Source organism: Anomaloglossus baeobatrachus, chromosome 4 (genome assembly GCF_048569485.1).
Source record: "Anomaloglossus baeobatrachus isolate aAnoBae1 chromosome 4, aAnoBae1.hap1, whole genome shotgun sequence".
Taxonomy (NCBI): Eukaryota; Metazoa; Chordata; class Amphibia; order Anura; family Aromobatidae; genus Anomaloglossus; species Anomaloglossus baeobatrachus.
In genome coordinates this window covers 212,890,127-212,911,801 of record NC_134356.1, presented here as the reverse complement: position 1 = coordinate 212,911,801, position 21,675 = coordinate 212,890,127, and the positions used below count along the sequence as shown (strand labels likewise).

Below are 21,675 nucleotides of genomic sequence, written 5' to 3'. Positions count from 1 at the left end.
GGCGTGGACCACTTCAGCGCTCTCCCTGTGAGCAGGGACTGGACGAAGGCTACCTTCGCCTTCTCGGTAGCGTAAAGAGTCGCGGACAGCTCTAAGTAGGTGGTAACTTGGTTTATAAACCCACGGCACTCGGAGCTGTCCCCGCTAAAGCGCTCTGGAAGCGCAAGGCGAGGAGACCTTCCACCCAATAGCACAGCTTGGGTAGCCGCCTGGGTGGCGACTGTCGTCAGAGCAGTCTTGTCGGAGGAAGACTGCTCCACTGCTGCCAAACGTGATTCCAACTGCTGCACATAACGCAGCAACTGCTGCTGCTCTTCAGCCATATCCAGACCTTTGGCGCGACCGTAATGTTATGAGGGGGACCCGGGGAAGCGTGCCAAGATGGGGAATGGACAGCTTCCGCCGGTCAAGGTCCACTGTGCGGTGTAAGGGACCGCTGCTATGGTGGGTGAAGAGTGAGCGGGTTGCTGCTAGCGATCGTCTGGAATGTCACAGACGATCTATGTACACCGGTCTGCCCTAACCCGTGTGGGTTGTATGGCAGGGATCACACGGCTCGGTGTACCTGTTGCACGGGGAAGCACAGAGGTGCCCACGCACGTGTGCCAGTGGAAGTCACGAGAATATGGCACGAGGGTAGCACAGAGGTGCCCACGCACGTGTGCTTTCAATAACCAGGTGAGTCCAGTGGAGACTCGAGGAGCTCACCTGGGACAGGAACACGGCCTGTAGAAGGAGCTACTGCCGGAGCAGCAAGGCAGGGACACGGCCTGCAAACCAGGTGCTGCCTAAGCAGCAAGGGCCAAGCCCATAGAAGAAGATAATGCCTGAGCAGTGGCGTGGCAGCACGCTGCCAGACATCCAAACATAGAAGGACGGTCGCGCGCCGCCATGATGGCAGGAGGAGCTTTTAAGGAGGTGTAGCTCCAGCCAAGGGCGGGCGCGAGGCGGAGATGACGGACTTGACCCAATCAGGATCCACGACATCCCAGCCTGGCCAGTCAGGATTCACCACGTCACCAGCCTTGTCATCAAGCCGTGTGACGTCAGTGGGCGAATCAGGATCCACCAAGCATAGCACATGCTCACCCTCCTGCCTCTGGGAAATAGATGCGGGATCCTCGGTCTCACAATGTGTAGAGATAACGGGAGTCTCACTGCTTCCCTGAGCAGCAAATCTCTGCACATTGCGCAACCTCACAGACCTTCGAGGCTGCTGAGCAGGAGGAGCTGTGGCAGGCAAGGAATGGGAGACCGCCTGATTTCTTGCAACAGGAGTACCACTAGGTGTCACCCTTGTGCTGCCTCTCTGAGGAGGTTTCTCCTGCACTCTGCGCAGTCTGGCAGACCTTCGGCGCTGCGGAGCAGGAGCGCTCGTGGCAGGCAAGGAGACTGTCTCATTCCTTGCCACAGGAGAGCCACGAGGTGTAACAATGTCTGCTATTGCTTTAGCTGAAATTTGTCGATCCTCCAGTATGAGGTTGTGCACAGCATCGACGATCTCTGGAACAACAACCACTCTTGGTCGTTCAGGAGTCATTCCTCATCATTGGTACTAAAATGGCCTGTTTTAAATTTGGCAACCCAGGTCTTAACTGGGGAATATGAAGGTCATTAAAGGGAAGGTATCGCGGTTTTTTATTTTTGTATTAAAAATAGTGATTATGAAATCAAGTATTTCTAATACAAAATGAAAATTGCAGCTCATTTAGTTTTTATTTAATTCTTATTTTACAGGAGGCACTGGGGGCCATGCTGGATTTGCTGTGTGTAACTACAGTAAGGCTGCTTTCACACATCCGGCTTGAGCTCTGCGGCTCAATCCGGCTGTGCAAGCTATGCAACGGATGCGGTGAAAACACCGCATCCTTTACATAAGTTTTTCCCATGCGGCCCGTCCGGTTTTTGCCGCTTGCGGCATGCTACTGAGCATGCGCAGTGGCAAAAACCGCATGCGGCGGCCGGATGCGGTTTTTGCCGCATCGCGCCGCATCCAGCCGCCATAGGCATGCATTGAAAAATGCGCCGCATCGGCTGAATGCGGTGCGATGCGTTTTTTTTTTGCCGCACGAAAAAACGTGCTAGGCAACGTTCCATCCGGCCGTCGCATCGGCTAAATCTGCCGCATGCGGCAAAAACCGGATGGAACGCAAGGCCTTGCGGCACAATGCTGCACTATTTAAAGTCTATGCAGAAAAAACGCAACCGGCAGCAAAAAAAAACGGTTGCGATTTTCCTGCAAAGTGACGGAGTGTGCCGCATTGCAGAAATCGGAGGTGTGAAAGCAGCCTAACTCATTCCTTTGTGGTAGCCCCTGTGCATAGAGAACAGTGGTCGGGATCCGACCCCATGCAGTACGTTACAGTGGGCATCTGTCCAGATCACAGCAGAGGGAGATCAGCGCCAATATTGTGGAGCTCACAGCGTATGCTGTATGCTCCACTATACCCCTGTCAACCACCGGGATGTGTGAGTATGGGCCGCCTCACCTCCCCTCTCCCCGTTACCGTCTCCGATGACATCCCATCCCTCCGTTCTCCCCAGCCCCTGCTCTGCCCCATCTACTGCTGCTGCCCCTCCCCCCCGCCGTTACCGTCTCCAATGACATCCCTCTCCCTCCGTTCTCCCAAGCCCCCGCTCTGCCCGCCGCCGCAGCTCCCCTCGCTCTGCCCGCCACTGCTGTGTGTGTGTGTGTTTGTGTGTGTGTGCGTGCGCCACTGCATGTGAGTACCTGTGTGTGTACCGGTGATACTGTCTGCAGGGTTGTGTATCTAATCCTATCCTGTGTGATACTATCTGCATAGCTGTGTATCTAATCTCCTGTGTGATACTGTCTGCTGAGCCGTGTATCTAATCCTATCCTGTGTGATACTGTCTGCAGGGTTGTGTATCTAATCCTATCCTGTGTGATACTGTCTGCATAGCTGTGTATCTAATCTCCGGTGTGATACTGTCTGCTGAGCCGTGTATCTAATCCTATCCTCTGTGATACTGTCTGCTGATCTGTGTATCTAATCCTATCCTGTTTGATACTGTCTGCATGTCTGTGTATCTAATTCTATTTTGTGTGATACTCTCTGCTGAGCTGTGTATCTAATCCTATCCTGTGTGTTACTGTCTGCATGGCTGTGTATCTAATCCTATCCTGTGTGATACTGTCTGCACGGCTGTGTATCTAATCCTATCGTGTGATACTGTCTGCATGGCTGTGTATCTAATCCTGTCGTGTGATAATGTCTGCTGAGCTGTGTATCTAATCCTATGTTGTGTGATACTGTCTGCAGAGCCGTGTATCTAATCTTCTCCTGTGTGATACTGTCTGCACGGCTGTGTATCTAATCCTATCCTGTGTGATACTGTCTGCAGAGCCGTGTATCTAATCCTATCTTGTGTGATGCTGTCTGCAGAGCCGTGTATCTAATCCTCTCCTGTGTGATACTGTCTGCATGGCTGTGTATCTAATCCTATCATGTGATACTGTCTGTTGAGCTGTGTATCTAATCCTATGTTGTGTGATACTGTCTGCAGAGCCGTGTATCTAATCCTTTCCTGTGTGATATTGTCTGCACGGCTGTGTATCTAATCCTATCCTGTGTGATACTGTCTGCAGAGCCGTGTATCTAATCCTATCCTGTGTGATACTGTCTGCACGGCTATGTATCTAATCCTATCCTGTGTGATACTGTCTGCAGAGCCGTGTATCTAATCCTCTCCTGTTTGATACTGTCTGCTGAGCTGTGTATCTAATCCTATCCTGTGTGATACTGTCTGCAGAGCCATGTATCTAATCCTCTCCTGTTTGATACTGTCTGCACGGCTGTGTATGTAATCCTATCCTGTGTGATACTGTCTGCAGAGCCATGTATCTAATCCTATCCTGTGTGATACTGTCTGCAGAGCCGTGTATCTAATCCTCTCCTGTGTGATACTGTCTACAGAGCCGTGTATCTAATCCTCTCCTGTGTGATACTGTCTGCTGAGCCGTGTATGTAATCCTATCATGTGTGATACTCCTGCTGTCCTTGGTGACACTTTAGACATTTGTGGTCATCAACAAAATGACTCTGCACTATGTCTCTACATGCCATTCTCTGTTATCTGTTGTAAACACTCAGATTGGGAGGGGGGAGGCATGCCATCACACACAGGAGAGCAGACTCCGCCCACTTTACTGCATATATAATGGGAGCTTTTTTTACAGTGGGATTTCTGTAGGATTTCAGCAGCTGCTCTCCCTAGTGTTTAACAATGGAAAATATCAAACTTTTTAATTTTTTTTTTATATTTTGCTCAATTAAAAACAAATAATATTTAAACAAAACATTAAAACATTATTACTTTACATTTTTTCAGTTATTGAAAAAAAATTTTTGACGATACCTTCTCTTTAATCCCCCAATGTCTGCGACATATCATCATGAATATCCTTCACAGACTTTCCTTGCAGAAACAAGAATTTTATCACTCCTCTGCTCTCAGTTGCTGTGAATATGAGATTAGACTCCACCATTTTGTTTTCCCGAGCGCGTAGAACACTGTTGCCATAAGCAACAAACACAAAAGTTGGAAAACATATATTAGACACATAAGGCTGTGATGTAACATTCATTACCATAGCAACAAAAAAAGAATCACAAAGCCAAAGACTTATCAGCAGACCCTCGTATTCCTTACATGTGATGAATATTATTTACTAGCTGTAGTACCCGGGCGTTGCCCGGGATAGTAACTGTCTCTCTGTCTCTCTCCCAGTCTCTGTTTGTGTGTCGCTGTCTGTCTGTCTCCCTGTCTGTCTCTTTCCTTGTCTGTCCATTTCTATCTCTCTGTTTGTATTTACATCAGTCTATCTGTCTCAATCTCTGTATCTGTCTGTCTCTCTCTCTGTCTTTTTGCCTGGCTGTCTCTTTGCCCATCTGTCTCTTTGCCCGTCTGTCTCTTTGCCCGTCTGTCTCTTTCCAGGGCTGTCTCTTTCCAGGGCTTTCTCTTTCCAGGGCTGTCTCTTTGGGCATTTGTCTCTTTGCCCGTCTGCCTCTTTGGGCATTTGTCTCTTTGCCCGTCTGTCTCTTTGCTCGGTCTGTCTCTTTGCCAGGTCTGTCTCTTTGCCCAGTCTGTCTCTTTGCCCGGTCTGTCTGTCTGTCTCTTTGCTCTGTCTGTCTCTTTGCTCGGTCTGTCTCTTTCCTGGTCTGTCTCTTTCCCGGTCTGTCTCTTTCCCGGTCTGTCTCTTTCCAGGTCTGTCTCTTTGCCAGTCAGTCTCTTTCCAGGGCTGTCTCTTTCCAGGTCTGTCTCTTTGCCCGGCTGTCTCTTTCCCGGGTCTGTCTCTTTGCCCGGCTGTCTAGTTCCCCGTCTGTCTCTCTGTGTCTCTGTCTCTCTCTATCCGTCTCACCACTGACATCTTTTTACCTCACACATAAGCTTTTTATACTTACAGTTTATTTTGTTCCTATTGTAACCACTGACAGTTGCTATTTCTAGCCTGCAGCTCCCAGCTCCATTCAGTTTAATGGCTGCAGGATTTTTGTAGAGTAACTGGAAAGCACGGGGTTAAATTTACCTGCCCAAACATAGTCTATGACGTTCCCTGAGTCACATGGGGCGTCTGTGCAAAATTTCGTGATTGTAAATGCGACGGTGCGGATTCCTTTAGCGGACATACACACATACATACACTGAGCTTTATATATTAGATTACTTCCAAGGACTTTATAATGGAAACGTGACTGTTCCTTACAGGTGATGAGTAAAGACAATTTAGAACACTATATTGGAAAGAGTTCTTTATAATTAGTCAGACTATGGAAGGTCTTACACCGAGAAGATGTAAGAGCCCATACTATATGAGAATTTATAAAAGGGCTGAATTCTCATAATTAATGGTAACGAGAATTAGAATAATCTAATGATGAATGTTAGGGTTGAACTTGATGGACTTGCGCCTTTTTCAACTTATGTAACTATGAAAAATAATCTTTGTAATATAAAGGAATCTCTGTGGATACAGAATGAGTGAATATAGCATCATTAATTAGAGAATCACACCTTTGCCGATCATTAGTGTTTTCCAATTAATTGTTTCTAGGCTAGATCTTCATTGCTTTGTTCATCTTTTATGGCTTTTTTTTTCCTTTCTCGGTTTTCTAAATGTTAAAAGATCATTCTGTTAAATGACTTTCGCCAATGCTAATGTATGCCTCCAGATATTCTTTATTGTCTGCTTAGCCTTGCCATCAACGCATTTATTCCGGAATAGATCAGGCTTTGATTTTCCATGTCATTGCCACCATGTCACCTCACTCCAGTGCCTTACAGACTGTAAGCTCCTCAAGGCATGCGTCTATTTATTCCGTAGTATCTAATACTGACTTTTAAATCATAGATGTAGGGTGCATGATGAGGCTGCTGACAATCCTTGCGGAGGGTACCGGTGCTTTCCTAACAATAAATACAAGCAAGCATTTTCTGCCTAGAACAAAGTTGTCAGGCTCCTTTTATACTACTAAAAACAAACAAGAGAAGACAGGTGAGCAAAGAGGTGGCCTGTGTTATAACCGAGCTGGTATATTTTGCCACAGGGTGCCGGTATAGCCTCGCTATGAGGGACGGTGCACCCCCACGTCAATTGCTGTCACTTGCAATCCAGCCATGTGTGCTCTAAGCCGGGATTCAGCAAGGAGAAACAAAAATGTAGATGAACAGGCTAAATGAATGTGGAATTCAGTTTATTTTAGACCTGCAGACCCCAAGGGGAGGGGAAGGCACTATGTATACATCCTTCTCTGTCACTCTCTATCACTGTCACACTGTAATATGTGGTTATACATAGCTGGCAGGAGCTGTACCGGAGAGCCAATACAATCTGGCGCTTCTCTACTTCTCCACTAGCGTTTCAATGTCACTATGCATCTGACTTACCTGATATTAAGCCCGTGCGTTTCCCATTTTCATACTCCTATTTTAACGTTGATTTATCCTTACAATTATAAAATCTATTTCTTTTTTGTTTTTGTTTTCTTCATTAAGACCTCAGGAAGAATTTTGAGAAGGAGCCATTATCGAGGGAAGTGTCTTTGGATCAGGAGGTGACTTTGTTATGTCAGCCACCTGAGGGGATTCCTCCTGCGGAGGTGAGTGCTGCAAATGTGTCACCAAACATTACTCCCCTGTGCGCAATCCTTTCACATATCTGCATGTCAAGGCAAGTACGTAAACATTTATTCGAGCTTGTTCCCCCCGCACGTGACTTTATTGGGTTTTATAAGGCTCAAATAGGTTATGGTTAGATTTGTGTACACTTGAGGCTGTGCTCTCATAGATAACAGTCACAAACAAATTTAGAATTAATGGAACGATGTTGGAATGTAAAGGCATTGTGATTAAAATTATGGGTTTGCTTTTTTTTCTATTGGTAAAATGTAAGTCATAACAGCGACTGATATACATATATACCGTATTTTTCAAATGCTCTAGGCAGGCAAAGAAAAAAATGCTGCAAAGTAAGAATGCTTACAAAAATAAGTGTTAAACAAAAGAGAAATCTAAATAAAATCCATATTTAAAGGGAACTGGTCACAAGATTTGTCCCGCGGTCTGGTCACATGAGCGTCGTTGGTCTCAGTCCGGCACCTCTTCTCTTCCTTCTATCGTCGTTTGCCTTCCCAGCTCCATGTGGATGACGCATCCTACGCTCTCCATTGCGCTCCTGGTGCACTTTTTTCCACCCTGCTGTGGACATAGTATTGTAATGGGCCGGTGCAGGGAAAGGTCGAAGAACGCCCACTAATGCGCACTACAATGCTTTGATCCTCTGTGTGGATGACGTAGGACATGTCATCCAGAGGGAGCTGAGTTGGGAAGGAGGATGGCAACGGAAGACAAAGATGAGGCGCCGGACCCAGACCAGTGATGCCCCATCAGTCCAGACCGCCCCGAAGGTGAGTATAATAAAAGTTGATTTTTATATTATGCAGATTGGCTTGGGCACTTATATACAATATTTTAGAATGCTGTGTATAAGAGCTTACTGGTGGTGGGCGCAGTTTATACGGGACAAATTGGTGACAGGTTCCCTTTAATGCTTTGCCTTCAGAACAACATTAAAGTATCAATTCTCTTAGGTACACTAGAGCTCAGTTTGATAAGGAACTCATCAGGGAGGTTGTTCCAAACATCTTGGAGAACAAACCATAGATCTTCTGGATGAATACTTGCATAAATTATTCTGTGTTTATATGTAATTACAGAGAAACCAAATGATGTTGAGATAAGGGCTCTGTGGGAGATATATTTTGTCCCTTCCAGGATTCCTTTATTCTTCCTTAAGCTGCAGATAATTCTTAACATTCAGTTAGTCACAATAAAATATTTATACTATTAGTCACATGGGGTTGCTGTGGCTCATATAGTCGACACCATGTCTCATGGTGCACTGAGGAGGGAGGGGCGTCCAAGCTAGGAAGATACCAAAACAGCTAATTACCACCTTCCATACTTGCAGAAATATGATGAAAATAAATTTCCTTGGGGTCCAATGGATTCCACGTGACTAATTAAAGGTTAATGATATTGGCTGAATGCTTATGGCAGTTGTCTTGTTGCTGAATGCATTTGGAGATAATCATGCACTTCCCGGATGGTCTTGCATGATGGGTAAATATCTGCCTGTATTTCTCTGTATTGTGAACACCAACAAATGGGCAACATTGAGGACCGTAGACGCAGTGGTTGACCAAGGAAACTTAGTGTAGCAGATGAAAGACGCCTCATGCTTACTTCCCTTCAAAATCAGGAGATATCTAGCAGTGTCAGCTCAGAATTGGCAACAACTAGTGGGACCTAGCTACACCCATCTACAGTTTAGAGAAGTCTGACCAGAAGTGGTCTTCATGGAAGAATTAAGGCCAAAAAGCATACTCTCAATGTAGAAACAATTGTACACGATTGTAGACAACAGTGAAATAGAGTGGGGAATTTGGTCAGAATTAATGGTGTCATCAAATCTGATAAACATAAGCAGATGCCTATCTATCAAACAATACAATAAGGGACGCTTCCAATTTATTCTGCAGCAGGTCGACAACTCGATACATACAGCCGGAGTCATTAAGAACTATTTTCAGTGTAAGGAGAAAACAAGGAGTCCTGGAAGTGATAATATGCTCTCCATGTAGCACTGATCGCAACATCATTGAGTCTGTCTGGGTTTGCATGAACAGAAAGATGGATTTACGCAAACCTAAACTCAAAGAAGATCAGTGGTTATTTTTCAATGATATTTGGAATGACCTCTGCCACGTTTCTTCAAAAAGTGCGTAGAAATGTACCTAGAGGAACTGATGCTTTGATGGCAAACAATGGTTACATAAAATATTGAAATTATTTTATCTTCTGTTCATTCTATTAGCATTTTGTTAACTGAAAAAAAGAAACTATTAACACTTCAATTTATGAAACCATTCTTAAGGCCGCTTTACACGCTACGATATATCAAACGATATGTCGTCGGGGTCACGTCGTTAGTGATGCACATCCGGCCTCGTTTGACATATCGTAGCATGTAACACAAATGAGCGACTGTGAATGAGCAAAAATACTCACCTTATCATTGCTCGTTGACACGTCGCTCATTTTCAAAAAATCGAACGTCCTTCTGTGCTCCGGTTGTTCATCGTTCCCGAGGCAACACACGTCGCTCCGTGTGACACCCCGGAAACGATGAACTGCAGCTACCTGTGGCCGCCGGCAATGTGGAAGGAAGAAGGTGGGCGGGATGTTTACGTCCCGCTCATCTCCGGCCCTCCGCTTCTATTGGCCGGCCGCTGTGTGACGTCGCTGTGACGCTGAAAGTCCCTCCCCCTTCAGGAAATGGATGTTCGCCGCCCACAGCGAGGTCGTTCGGGAGGTAAGTCCATGTGACGGGGGTTTATGACTTTCTGCGACACGGGCAAGAAATTGCCTGTGCCACACAAACGATGGGGGCGGGTGCGATAGCACGAGAAATTGATACGTGTAAAGCAGGCTTTACTTTATAGGATTTTTCCACACCTGACTAAACATTTTGCACAGTACAATAAGCCACTATGCACAATAATTCCAGGAGTAGGAACGTTGACATGTTGTATCATGATGGCCTCTTTATTGACCTAATACCACTGTTCACAAAGTCTATGATCATGCAATGCAAAACTGCAATGAAAGGTTACCATCTTCAGCAAAGAGTCGCACTTTTGTCATGGACAAAATGATTGCAGCCATTGTTCAAGTTTGCATCTCCATGAAGAGGCCTTCCGGAAGGAAAGTCACATCATTCCTACTCTCAAGATTGTGGTATGGGGTGGTATAACGTATAGTAGTCAGACCCCTCAAGTGTTTAGTGCATTTATTGTGGCAGAACATTCCTCAGACAACCATTAAAAATCTCATTGACAGCAGCCAAGGCGTGTAAAGTGTGTGTGGCGCTGAAACGTGATAATGAGTAAATCAAGATATTTTGAAAATGTTTTGATCATTTGCATATCATTTGCATCTGTATTGATTGTGTGATTTTCATAATTACTTCAGAAAAAACTAAGGAGCAAGAAAAAGCGCAATAGGGTGATACTGTACCACAATTGTGTATAGATGAGGAGTGTGTGGTGACCAGATTTGATTGTGTAGCACAGAATAAATTCAGAGTATAAAAACTGCTGCAAATCACACGAGAGATGGAACAGGAGAAATGAGAGTGACTTCTACTTGCGCTGCTGAGAATGTCCAGTGAACGGATGTAGGACACACAAGATAACTCTTATGGCTTATTTTCTACCCGTTTCAAGTTATTCCAACCACTTCATCCCATCAGTAAAAGGCACATTACTACATAGTAAGTCACAGGCAGGAACATATCTTGCTATGGTTTTGAAAGTTGTCTAGAAGAATATTGGTTTTAATATCAAGATGAGAATAGACACCACTAATCATTTCACTGTAGGCTTTTATCTCTTTAAAAGGTGACCAACCATCTTTTACACTGTATGTGATTAGCACTAACAGGCTTAAGTCAAATGCTTTCTTTTACTGGTAAAACCCCACTAACCCTAGTGAAGGTTGCAGTATACAAAATGCAAAGTAGATTTCTACCCTTACCCTTGTCATGTGTGTCAAAAAGGAACTACACCCTAATTACCTGCACATTCTTTGTCTGAAATAATGCTGCATTTTCCCAAAAAGTAAGACAAGGTCTTATTTTAGGCTCCAAAAGATGGCTTATGGCTTATGGCCTAGGCCTTATTTTCAGGGGATTTAATATATTTTGTATTGGTGCCAATGATTGGGTCTCCCAGTAATCCAAAATGAATATTATCTCCCTTCCCCCACCCATCCTCTATGACAGTGTCAGTGATTTTATCAAAACTACACTAAACAGCTCAGTAAGTAACAGATCGCTGGAATCAGGATGTCTGTGTCTACATGATGCTGCTCTTAGATAAGGTAGCAAAAATCATCTGGCGATGGATTCTGTCATGAACAGCCGGGGAAGTCACTCAGATATCCCGCAGCTGTTCGCTGATTTGTCACAAACACGACTACTCTCTAGCACCCCCCTTGTCTGCAGGCCACTTTTGGTACTGCAGGACAATGCATAAGATGAGGCTGCTGAGCTGCTAATGCCAAATATTGGAGGTCTCACAGCAAGGGTAAATGTATATATCACCGATTCCCGCTAATGGAATATATATATATATATATATATGTATATATATATATATATATATATATATATATATATATATATATATACACCTCGGTACCCTTAATGATAGCACTCCAATAATGCTATGCAATAATAATTATGCTGCCACCACTGGACGTTTCACAGACAGTCCAGGTACCCGTTACAGATAGCATAAGGCCCTTCGGGTTTTTGGATTCGTATATAAAGCATGAGGAAAGAAACTATTAAATTTTATATATTTAATCCGAAAATAGGCAGTGTTTAAAAAATATACAAGAATTTACAAAAGGGAACAATACAAATACAGTATAGACAGTTACATTAAAAATAAAAGGTATAAACGTGAAACTTACTAAACTCGTGCCATAGAAGTGACAAATGAATTTAAGAAGTGGAGGGACTCCAAGAGAAGAAGATGGTAGAATCGGCCAGCATCACCCTTACTGATGCCCTCCAGTACTGACTGACCCCCCCAGAAAGGAGCTAGTCTCTCTTATGCCTTAGGTAACCCCCCTTCTCTGTGACCTCATTTTACAGTCTCTTGTGGGCTGTGCCGAGATTGTCCCAAAGGTTCCTTAATTCTAGCTTTTCACATATCTTTGCCCCTAGGCCACTCAGGTGAAAGATATTAGCGTCATATTTTATATCCCGATTTTACATTTACATAGATACCAAACACCACACAGCTAGTACGATTTTACTGGCCAATTCTAATTTGTCGTGATACCAGTGATCTCCCCGTCAAGCGAAATGGTGCGCTGGGTTCAGCACTCCACAGGGATTCTGGCAATATGTTTTCCATTTTTCTAGCATTAACGTAGCGCTTAAAAACTGTTTTGGAAGTTTTCCCTCCAATAGAACAAAGGATTGTCTTTCTCTGCATCCCTTGGCTGTAGCTGTACCATCACCCAAAGTCATAAATACCTAAACTTTCAGGCCGATCAGATAATCATCATGACGATCTGTGGCTGATGGCAGAGAAGAGGGGGGGGGTGAGGACCCTTCAAGAGTTTTACATGACAGATTCCGTTTAAGGTAATCATACACATTAGATAAGTCGAATAATCACGAGTTGACACTCCAACATCTAGATTGTCCTCTACCTGAGCATACTTTGTTGGGGTACACTCTGGAGGCCCTCATACACATTGTTTGGTAGACCAATTCTGGCATGAGTTTTCTATAATATATATGGGGCTTTGAGCAGGGGTGTAACAACCGTGGTCGCAGACATCGCGACTGCTACTGGGCTTGGGGGGGCTGTCACAGGGCAAGCATCCAGCTGAAATACGTTGCAGCACAGAGACCCATCATGCTAACATGATGGGGCCATATAAACCAGGATGGGGACATGATGAGAGCATATATACCAGGATGGGGCCATATATACCAGGATGGGGTCATATATACCAGGATATAGGCATGATGGGGGTCATACACCAGGATGGGGCCATGATGGAGACATATTCCATGATGGGGTCATGATGGGAATATATATACCAGTATGGGGCCATGATAGTGGACATATATTCCAGGATGGGACCAGATATACCAGGATATAGCCATGACGGGGTCATACACCAGGATGGGGCCATGATTTGGACATATACCAGGATGGGGCCATGATGTGGACATATACCAGAATGGGGGACATATTTACCAGGAAGTGGCCCAGGATGGGGGACATTAGTACACAATGAAGAGGAAGGGGGGCAAGTTGTGTAGTAGAGTGCTACAGTGGCCCATACATCTGACGAACATGTTGGGGGGGCCAGCTCAAACTCTGCACCAGGGCCCATCAGAGTCCAGTTACGCCACTGGCTTTGAGTAAACCTCTGGATTATAGTCATTGTTGGAGTACTTTAATATAGGCTTATCTTTATTCTTTGGAAAGACTGCTCTATAGTTCCAAAGCATGGGCTCAATCTCATGTTAGACCTTGACGTTATCTATGCCTAAATGGCGATCTTGTTTATGCAAATTTCCCTTTTCTGTTACAGAAAATCCATTTTCAAGGCATTCTTCTCCACAAAACATGTCGACATTATTTCTTTTATGACAGATAAAAAGTCCCTGACACACAGCAAATATGGTTTCAAGTACACAAGAAAATGCCTGTCTGTATGAATGCGCTTTGCCAGGCTCTCTGCCGCTAGTTTAAAAAGAAAGGACTTCAACTCAAATGTGTAATCCATGGTGGGAACAATGTTTTAGTGATACATGATGAAGTGTCTGTGCATCGCCTTTAAAGTAATGGGAGGCATGCATTCATTTAAAGAAAGATCACTGAAGCAAACTCTGGCATTTAGAAATTCACTCCAGAACAATAGTGTATAAACATTATTCTACTATGAGAAGAGTCAATATAGAGAAAAGGGAAAATACCAATATGTAAGGAGAGATGAATGCCGATTGGCACTATATACAAGGCTAGAACGCTGTGTAAGCCCCCCTGTGACATCCGTTTTCACATGTACCGGAGACATTGACACACGTAGACCCATTAAAATCAATGGGCATGCACACATGTCCGTGCTTTGACATGGATTGTGTGTCCGTGTCGAGTACATGCATGTCTGTGTTCTCCACATGGTAACATGTTTGTTTTCTGATAGCAGCATGGATGTCACATGGACCGCACGCTGATGTGATCCATGTGACATCAGGGTGACATATACAGAAGGAAACGCATGTCACTGAGAAATAGATGTATTCTTATACTTACCTGTCTCTGGCGCTATTGTCACACCTGCTTCCAAGCCCACTCATTATGCTCATGAATATTCACTGCACTGACTGCAGACCCGGAAGCAAGTGTGACAGCAGCGCTGGAGACAGGTAAGTATACAAGATTGTGCTGTTAGTGTGCTATCTGGATGTCACACAGATAGTACACCAACAACACACGGAATACACACAGGTGGACATACTGTATGTACCTACACCACAGCATGTGCAAAACATTAATTTTTTTTGCACAGATGTGTGAATGGAGCCTTTAAGTATCGCATGCTGGCCCACTATTAGTTAGGTTGCTGCATTATACATTTTTATCCTTTATGCCAACATTTTGTTAGATATATTAAATTGTTACTTAAAAGAATTTTCATGTGTGTTTTAATTGGAAACTTTACAACTATACAATTTGCCCCATTTTTGCACCAGTTGGTCCGGGCAGATTTTTCATCATCAGTACTCGAAACGCCAAAAGGTTGTTTCCTTGGAATAAATATGATCAGTTCCACATAGAGTACCAAATGTGCTCTCTGTAAGAGTAAATCATGAGTTATTTCTGAAAAATGAAGTTAACAAACACTAGCCTACTAAGCCACGTAAGGCCTAATTCACACATTGAGTATTTGGTGAGGTTTTTACCTCAGTATTTGTAAGACAAAACCAGGAGTGGGTAATAAATACAGAAGTGGTGCCTGTGTTTCTATTATATTTTTCATCTGATTGCTCTACTCCTTGTTTTTGCTTATAAATACTGAGGTAAAAAACTCACCAAAAACTCAACGTGTGCATGAGGCCTAAGTAATATATTTTAGCTAAGGCCACATGTACACGTTGAGTATTTGGTGAGTTTTTTACCTCAGTATGTCTAAGGTAAAACCAGGAGTGGGTAATAAATACAGAAGTGGTGACGTGTTTCTATTTTACTTGTCTTCTGATTGTTCCACTCCTGTTTTGACTTACAAATACTGAGGTAAAAAACTCATCTACTGAATGTGTGCACAAGGCGTAAGGGTATATGCACATGATGATTTTTTTCAGGCAGTTTTTACCTGAACACACATGAAAAATTACTTAAGTGTTAAAAATAATGAACATATGTACAGCAATATGAAAACGAGATTGCTGTACATTATGTACTGTCTATTATAATGTTCTCCAACTGTTTTAGGAATATATATATCTATATATATATATATATATATATATATACAGTCATATGAAAAAGTTTGGGCACCCCTATTAATGTTAACCTTTTTTCTTTATAACAATTTGGGTTTTGCAACAGCTATTTCAGTTTCATATATCTAATAATTGATGGACTGAGTAATATTTCTGGATTGAAATGAGGTTTATTGTACTAACAGAAAATGTGCAATCTGCATTTAAACAAAATTTGATCAGTGCAAAAGTATGGGCACCCTTATCAATTTCTTGATTTGAACACTCCTAACTACTTTTTACTGACTTACTAAAGCACTAAATTGGTTTTGTAACCTCATTGAGCGTTGAACTTCATAGGCAAGTGTATTCAATCATGAGAAAAGGTATTTAAGGTGGCCACGTGCAAGTTCTTCTCCTATTTGAATCTCCTATGAAGAGTGGCATCATGGGCTCCTCAAAACAACTCTCAAATGATCTGAAAGCAAAGATTATTCAACATAGTTGTTCAGGGGAAGGATACAAAAAATTGTCTCAGAGAGTTAAACTGTCAATTTCCACTGTGAGGAACATAGTAAGCAAATGGAAGAACACAGGTACAGTTCTTGTTAAGCCCAGAAGTGGCAGGCCAAGAAAAATATCAGAAAGGCAGAGAAGAAGAATGGTGAGAACAGTCAAGGACAATCCACAGACCACCTCCAAAGACCTGCAGCATCATCTTGCTGCAGATGGTGTCAATGTGCATCTGTCAACAATACAGCGCACTTTGCACAAGGAGAAGCTGTATGGGACAGTGATACGAAAGAAGCCGTTTCTGCGAGCATGCCACAAACAGAGTCGCCTGAGGTATGCAAAAGCACATTTGGACAAGCCAGTTACATTTTGGAAGAAGGTCCTGTGGACTGATGAAACAAAGATTGAGTTGTTTGCTCATACAAAAAAGCGTTATGCATGGAGGCAAAAAAACACGGCATTCCAAGAAAAGCACTTGCTACCCACAGTAAAATTTGGTGGAGGTTCTATCATGCTTTGGGGCTGTGTGGCCAATGCCGGCACCGAGAATCTTGTTAAAGTTGAGGGTCGCATGGATTCAACTCAGTATCAGCAGATTCTTGACAATAATGTGCAAGAATCAGTGACGAGGTTGAAGTTACGCAGGGGATGGATATTTCAGCAAGACACTGATCCAAAACACCGCTCCAAATTTACTCAGGCATTCATGCAGAGGAACAATTACAATGTTCTGGAATGGCCATCCCAGTCCCCAGACCTGAATATCATTGAACATCTGTGGGATGATTTGAAGCGTGCTGTCCATGCTCGGCGACCATCAAACTTAACTGAACTGGAATTGTTTTGTAAACAGGAATGGTCAAATATACCTTCATCCAGGATCCAGGAACTCATTGAAAGCTACAGGAAGCGACTAGAGGCTGTTATTTTTGCAAAAGGAGGGTCTACAAAATATTAATGTCACTTTTATGTTGAGGTGCCCATACTTTTGCACCGGTCAAATTTTGTTTAAATGCGGATTGCACATTTTCTGTTAGTACAATAAACCTCATTTCAATCCAGAAATATTACTCAGTCCATCAGTTAGTAGATATATGAAACTGAAATAGCTGTTGCAAAAACCCAAATTGTTATAAAGAAAAAAGGTTAACATTAATAGGGGTGCCCAAACTTTTTCATATGACTGTGTGTATATATATATATATATATATATATATGTATATATATATATAGTTAAAAATACTGTTTCTCTTTGTCTCATGTTTTACAAAAACTGTATTTCTTTTGCTGAAGGTGGAGTGGTTGAGGAATGAAGACATATTAGACCCTGATACGGATTCCAATATTTTCATTGGAACAGATCACAGCCTTGTTTTAAGACAGGCTCGCCTAGCTGACACTGGGAATTATACTTGCGTGGCCAAAAATATAGTTGCTAGACGGAGGAGTAACTCAGCAGCTATCACCGTTTTTGGTAAGTTAGGCATTGGTTGTCCTCGATTAATAATAGACATTTAAAAGGGAATGTTTTATCAGAAAATGACAAAATGAAATATTTCGAACCAGGTTTTTGTGTTAGATTTTTATAGTTATTGTTACCCCTCTATAAATCACTTGTAAGGCCACATCTGGAATATGGGCTTCAGTTTTGGGATCCACATTTTAAAAAAGACATTCAGGCTTTAGAGTCAGTTCAAAGGCGGGTAACTAGACTACTACAAGGAATGGAAGGCCTCCCATATGATGACAGGTTGAAAACGTTAGATTTGCTTAGTTTAGAAAAAAGACAACTCAGAGGAGATCTCATTTATATGTATAAATACATGTGTGGTCAATATAAAGGACTGGCATTACTTATTCCTTCTATAGACAATACTAAGGACCAGAGGGCACTCACTGCGAGTGGAAGGAGGGTGATTTTGGCAGCTAAATAGGAAAGGGTTCTTTACAGTTAGAGCAGTCAGACTGTGGAATGCCCTACCACAAGAGGTAGTAATGGCAGATACTATAACAGCTTTTAAAAAAGGGCTGGATGATTTCCTCAGTACACACAACATTGTCGGTTATATATTATTTAGTGATAAAATATATTATTTGTGGTGGAAGGCTGAACTGGATGGAGTTAGGTCTTTTTTCAACCTATGTAAATATATAGTTATGTTACACAGCTATATCAACAGAAAAATAAATGAGAGAATGTGACTTAAGAAAATGTATTCTCCATATTCTGGTTTCTAAAGACTGTCTGTCTGCCTACAGTATGTACATTGCATACAGTATATATATATATATATATATATATATATATATATATACATTAAGGCAGCGGCTTCATGAAGCCAGTAAAGTGGGGCAGTGACCCAGGATCTTGTTCACACCAACAGTCTTGTATTCACACCACGCAAATGTTACAGACCTGGAAACCCGTAACGCAGCCGGTTCAAATGTCCCAATCGCCTCCTGCATCATTGTGGGAATCTAGGATGCAGGGGTCCACAGGTTTCGCAATACAGGCCTGTGTTGCTTCACACAGCACCTGCTGCTCCAGCAGCCTGGATTCCAAATGAGACACATATTGCTGTGTACTGTTGGATTAAATGTATTTCCCCAGACATGAGCCTGTTGCAAGACCCGGACTGGAGGGAGAGTTCTGCCCCACTTCCAGAACTTTCCAAAAATAAAAGCCTACTTCCCAATCTTTTATTTTATGTTGCAACCATAGCATGACTGAGACTACAACACACTCCAGCCGGTCTCACAAGGTCTCCAACCATATTCTGGGGGAAACATAGTAACCTTCATATGTGATACTTGTCACTGCCTCACAATATATACATAATGTAGTACCAAAAGTACACAAGTTGATCACTTGTGTAATATTGATATGGTGTGATGAATCATACTGATTTCTTAGCTAGCAGCAACTTTTCCTATATATTTTTTGTAACTCTTTGTATATATTCCTTCCAAGTTAATGGAGGATGGTCATCATGGACTGATTGGTCTCCATGTAGCACAACCTGTGGTAGAGGCTGGCAGAAAAGAAGCCGAACTTGCACCAACCCTACACCATTAAATGGTGGATCATTTTGCGAGGGTCAGAATATCCAGAAGACAGCTTGTACAACCCTTTGTCCTGGTAAGTGGCATGATATAGAGAATATATTCATCTGCTAGGCAGTATATGTTATGTGTAGGAAATGGATAGATAGGTCAAAGCATGGGATAGAAGCGGAGCATGGTGTTAAAGGAGCTGGATTAAGTAAATATATAATAATTAAATATTTTAGAATTGACTTGAGCTAATATCAACTCTTAATCTCACACTCGCACTCTCTGCAAGGCATGAGGAGTTCTGAGAGTTATCAATGGAGTTCTGCTTTAGCTGCCTATGCCTAAAATGCTGAACGGTAAACTCCCCCCATATCAGTCTTCTAGGTACAGGGACATCCAAAGCATTGTTTCACTTCGTGAACACCATAGATCTCAGACTTCTCTTAGTATGACTTGTGGGGTGATGAGGAAATTTCGACAAATCATCTCTCACGCCTGGAATTTGGGGTTTGCCTCCTCAATGTGTAAGAAGTTTTGAATTGTGAATATATTGAAGCTGCTTATTATCAGATAGAGAGATTGGCTTCTTCTGGAAACAGACAAGCAGAGAGAAATAGCCCTGTGCAATGCAAGCTCCAGACAGCTCCATTATACGGGGAGAGCAGATGGAGGATTTAGAAATAATGTATGATGAATGCTTGGCACTTGCATGAGATGGGAAGGCAATATTAGGCATGCTAGACGAGTATTTATATTTTGCTTTTATTTTTGCTGGTTGGCTATGTACACAGTGAGTGGAGGATGGGCAGAGTGGAGCTACTGGTCTTCTTGTACTTCTGATTGCACCCACTGGAGAAGCAGAGATTGTACCCAGCCAGCCCCAAGGAATGGTGGGCTACAGTGTCAAGGGCCTGACACAGAGACCCGAAACTGCACCAGTGAACTCTGCATGCACAGTAAGTGTTGCTACTTTAGCAGCCACAGCTAGCTCTATATTTCCACGTACCTAACAAAGAGGTGCATGATAACAATTTCCACTGTGTAAAGTAACTGCTTATCTTATTACCATGTTTCTCCTAAAATAGGACAGGGTCTTATATTATTTTTTTGGTCTGAAAGATGGGTTAGGACTTATTTTCAGGGGTGTCTTACTTTTTTTTCCATAGACAAAAATTTACATCTATTCTTGAACAAAAAAATAAACTTTTATCCAAATATAAACATGTCGTCACTTTCTGGAATATCATCAAAACTCTCCAAAACCTGACCTCCATCATGAATTTCTTGAGATCCCATTTTCTTTTTCCATATACAAAAGTCAACATCAACCAGTATTCATGAAAAAAAATCAATGTGTTAAGGCAGCTACCAGGAAACATGTAAAAAAAGACCTATTCACAAATTATATATAGTCTTGAATAAATTATAAACTGTATGAACTCTACTGAAATGTAACTAGGGCTTATTTTTGGAGTAGGGATTATATTTCAAGCTTAGTCCCAAAATCTTGAAAAATGATACTAGGGCTTATTTTTGGGGTAGGTATTCTTTTCAGGGAAACAGGGTACTTTGTTTATGGCACCGGTCAACCATATTCACTTGACTTGGCCATCTGGAGTCAAGAGAAGAGTTGATTTTCATCCCTTGTCCGGTCAGAGTTTAATGATTCTATATTTTATCCTGACTTCAAAGGGAATTGAATCTGAAAACATTTCATACTTAAAAACTTTGTTCTCTGTGGAATCAGCTCTCGAGAGACATAATTTCATCTGCGAAAAAACAGGGTGATGTTTCATGTTAGCGGATCAAACTACTGTTTTGCTGCAAGCGTTCCTTGCAACTTAGAGATTGCTATCTTCAGGCGGGTATCCCTTGGGGTATATGTTTGCTGGGTATACAGTCCTGGTGTAATTTTCTCTTTTATTGTTGCTATAGAAGATTTTTTGGAAATACCAATTACATATATCAGATATTCTGTCAGTAATGTATATACAATAAGGTTATAACGCTATGGTAGAAGATGACCAGCTAATATTATTACAGACTGACCCATTAATCTAAACATTACAAATCTTCAGGACGGACTAAATAGAAAAAAATGTACTCATCTTTGTGAAAGTAGACTTTCTGCTGAGGTTTCTTATTCTTAGTCAACCCGTTCCTCCTCGAATGTTATCTATCTTTGTAGCTGTTCTGATAATATTTGTTCGGTTTAATCAGTGATAATTCATGATCTATCTCGGCAAAAAACAAACCTGATTCCACCAAGATAAATCATCGGCTAATGTCTGCTGTAATGGAAGAGTTAAATGACTTTTTAGAGATTACAGTAATTAATTCCCCCCTTAAAACCTAATTCTGATTAAGTGTCCTCGGGGAGCAGAATGTTGATTCTTTTCCACGTTGATACATTTTCTTTTCATGCAGCTGTAATCATGCCTTTCAACATTAGAAAGTCAATGTAGATATGTACCTTGGAAATGCGCAGAAGATTTTCATCAACTTAA

The 21,675-nt window shown here is 42.4% G+C and overlaps 1 protein-coding gene across 4 annotated transcripts in view; it reads left to right on the top strand.

Annotated features, from left to right (window-relative positions):
- UNC5A (unc-5 netrin receptor A) overlaps nt 1-21,675 on the top strand; it is a 648,839-nt gene that overhangs the window by 463,053 nt on the left and 164,111 nt on the right. For 2 of the 4 annotated variants that reach the window (XM_075344652.1, XM_075344650.1), the window contains exons 4-7: nt 7,018-7,121; nt 17,408-17,588; nt 19,086-19,253; nt 19,960-20,126. In XM_075344652.1, coding sequence (XP_075200767.1) covers nt 7,018-7,121; nt 17,408-17,588; nt 19,086-19,253; nt 19,960-20,126 — 620 coding nt within the window. The remainder of the gene's footprint in view (nt 1-7,017; nt 7,122-17,407; nt 17,589-19,085; nt 19,254-19,959; nt 20,127-21,675) is intronic. The other 2 variants (XM_075344653.1, XM_075344651.1) reach the window with 1 other exon arrangement.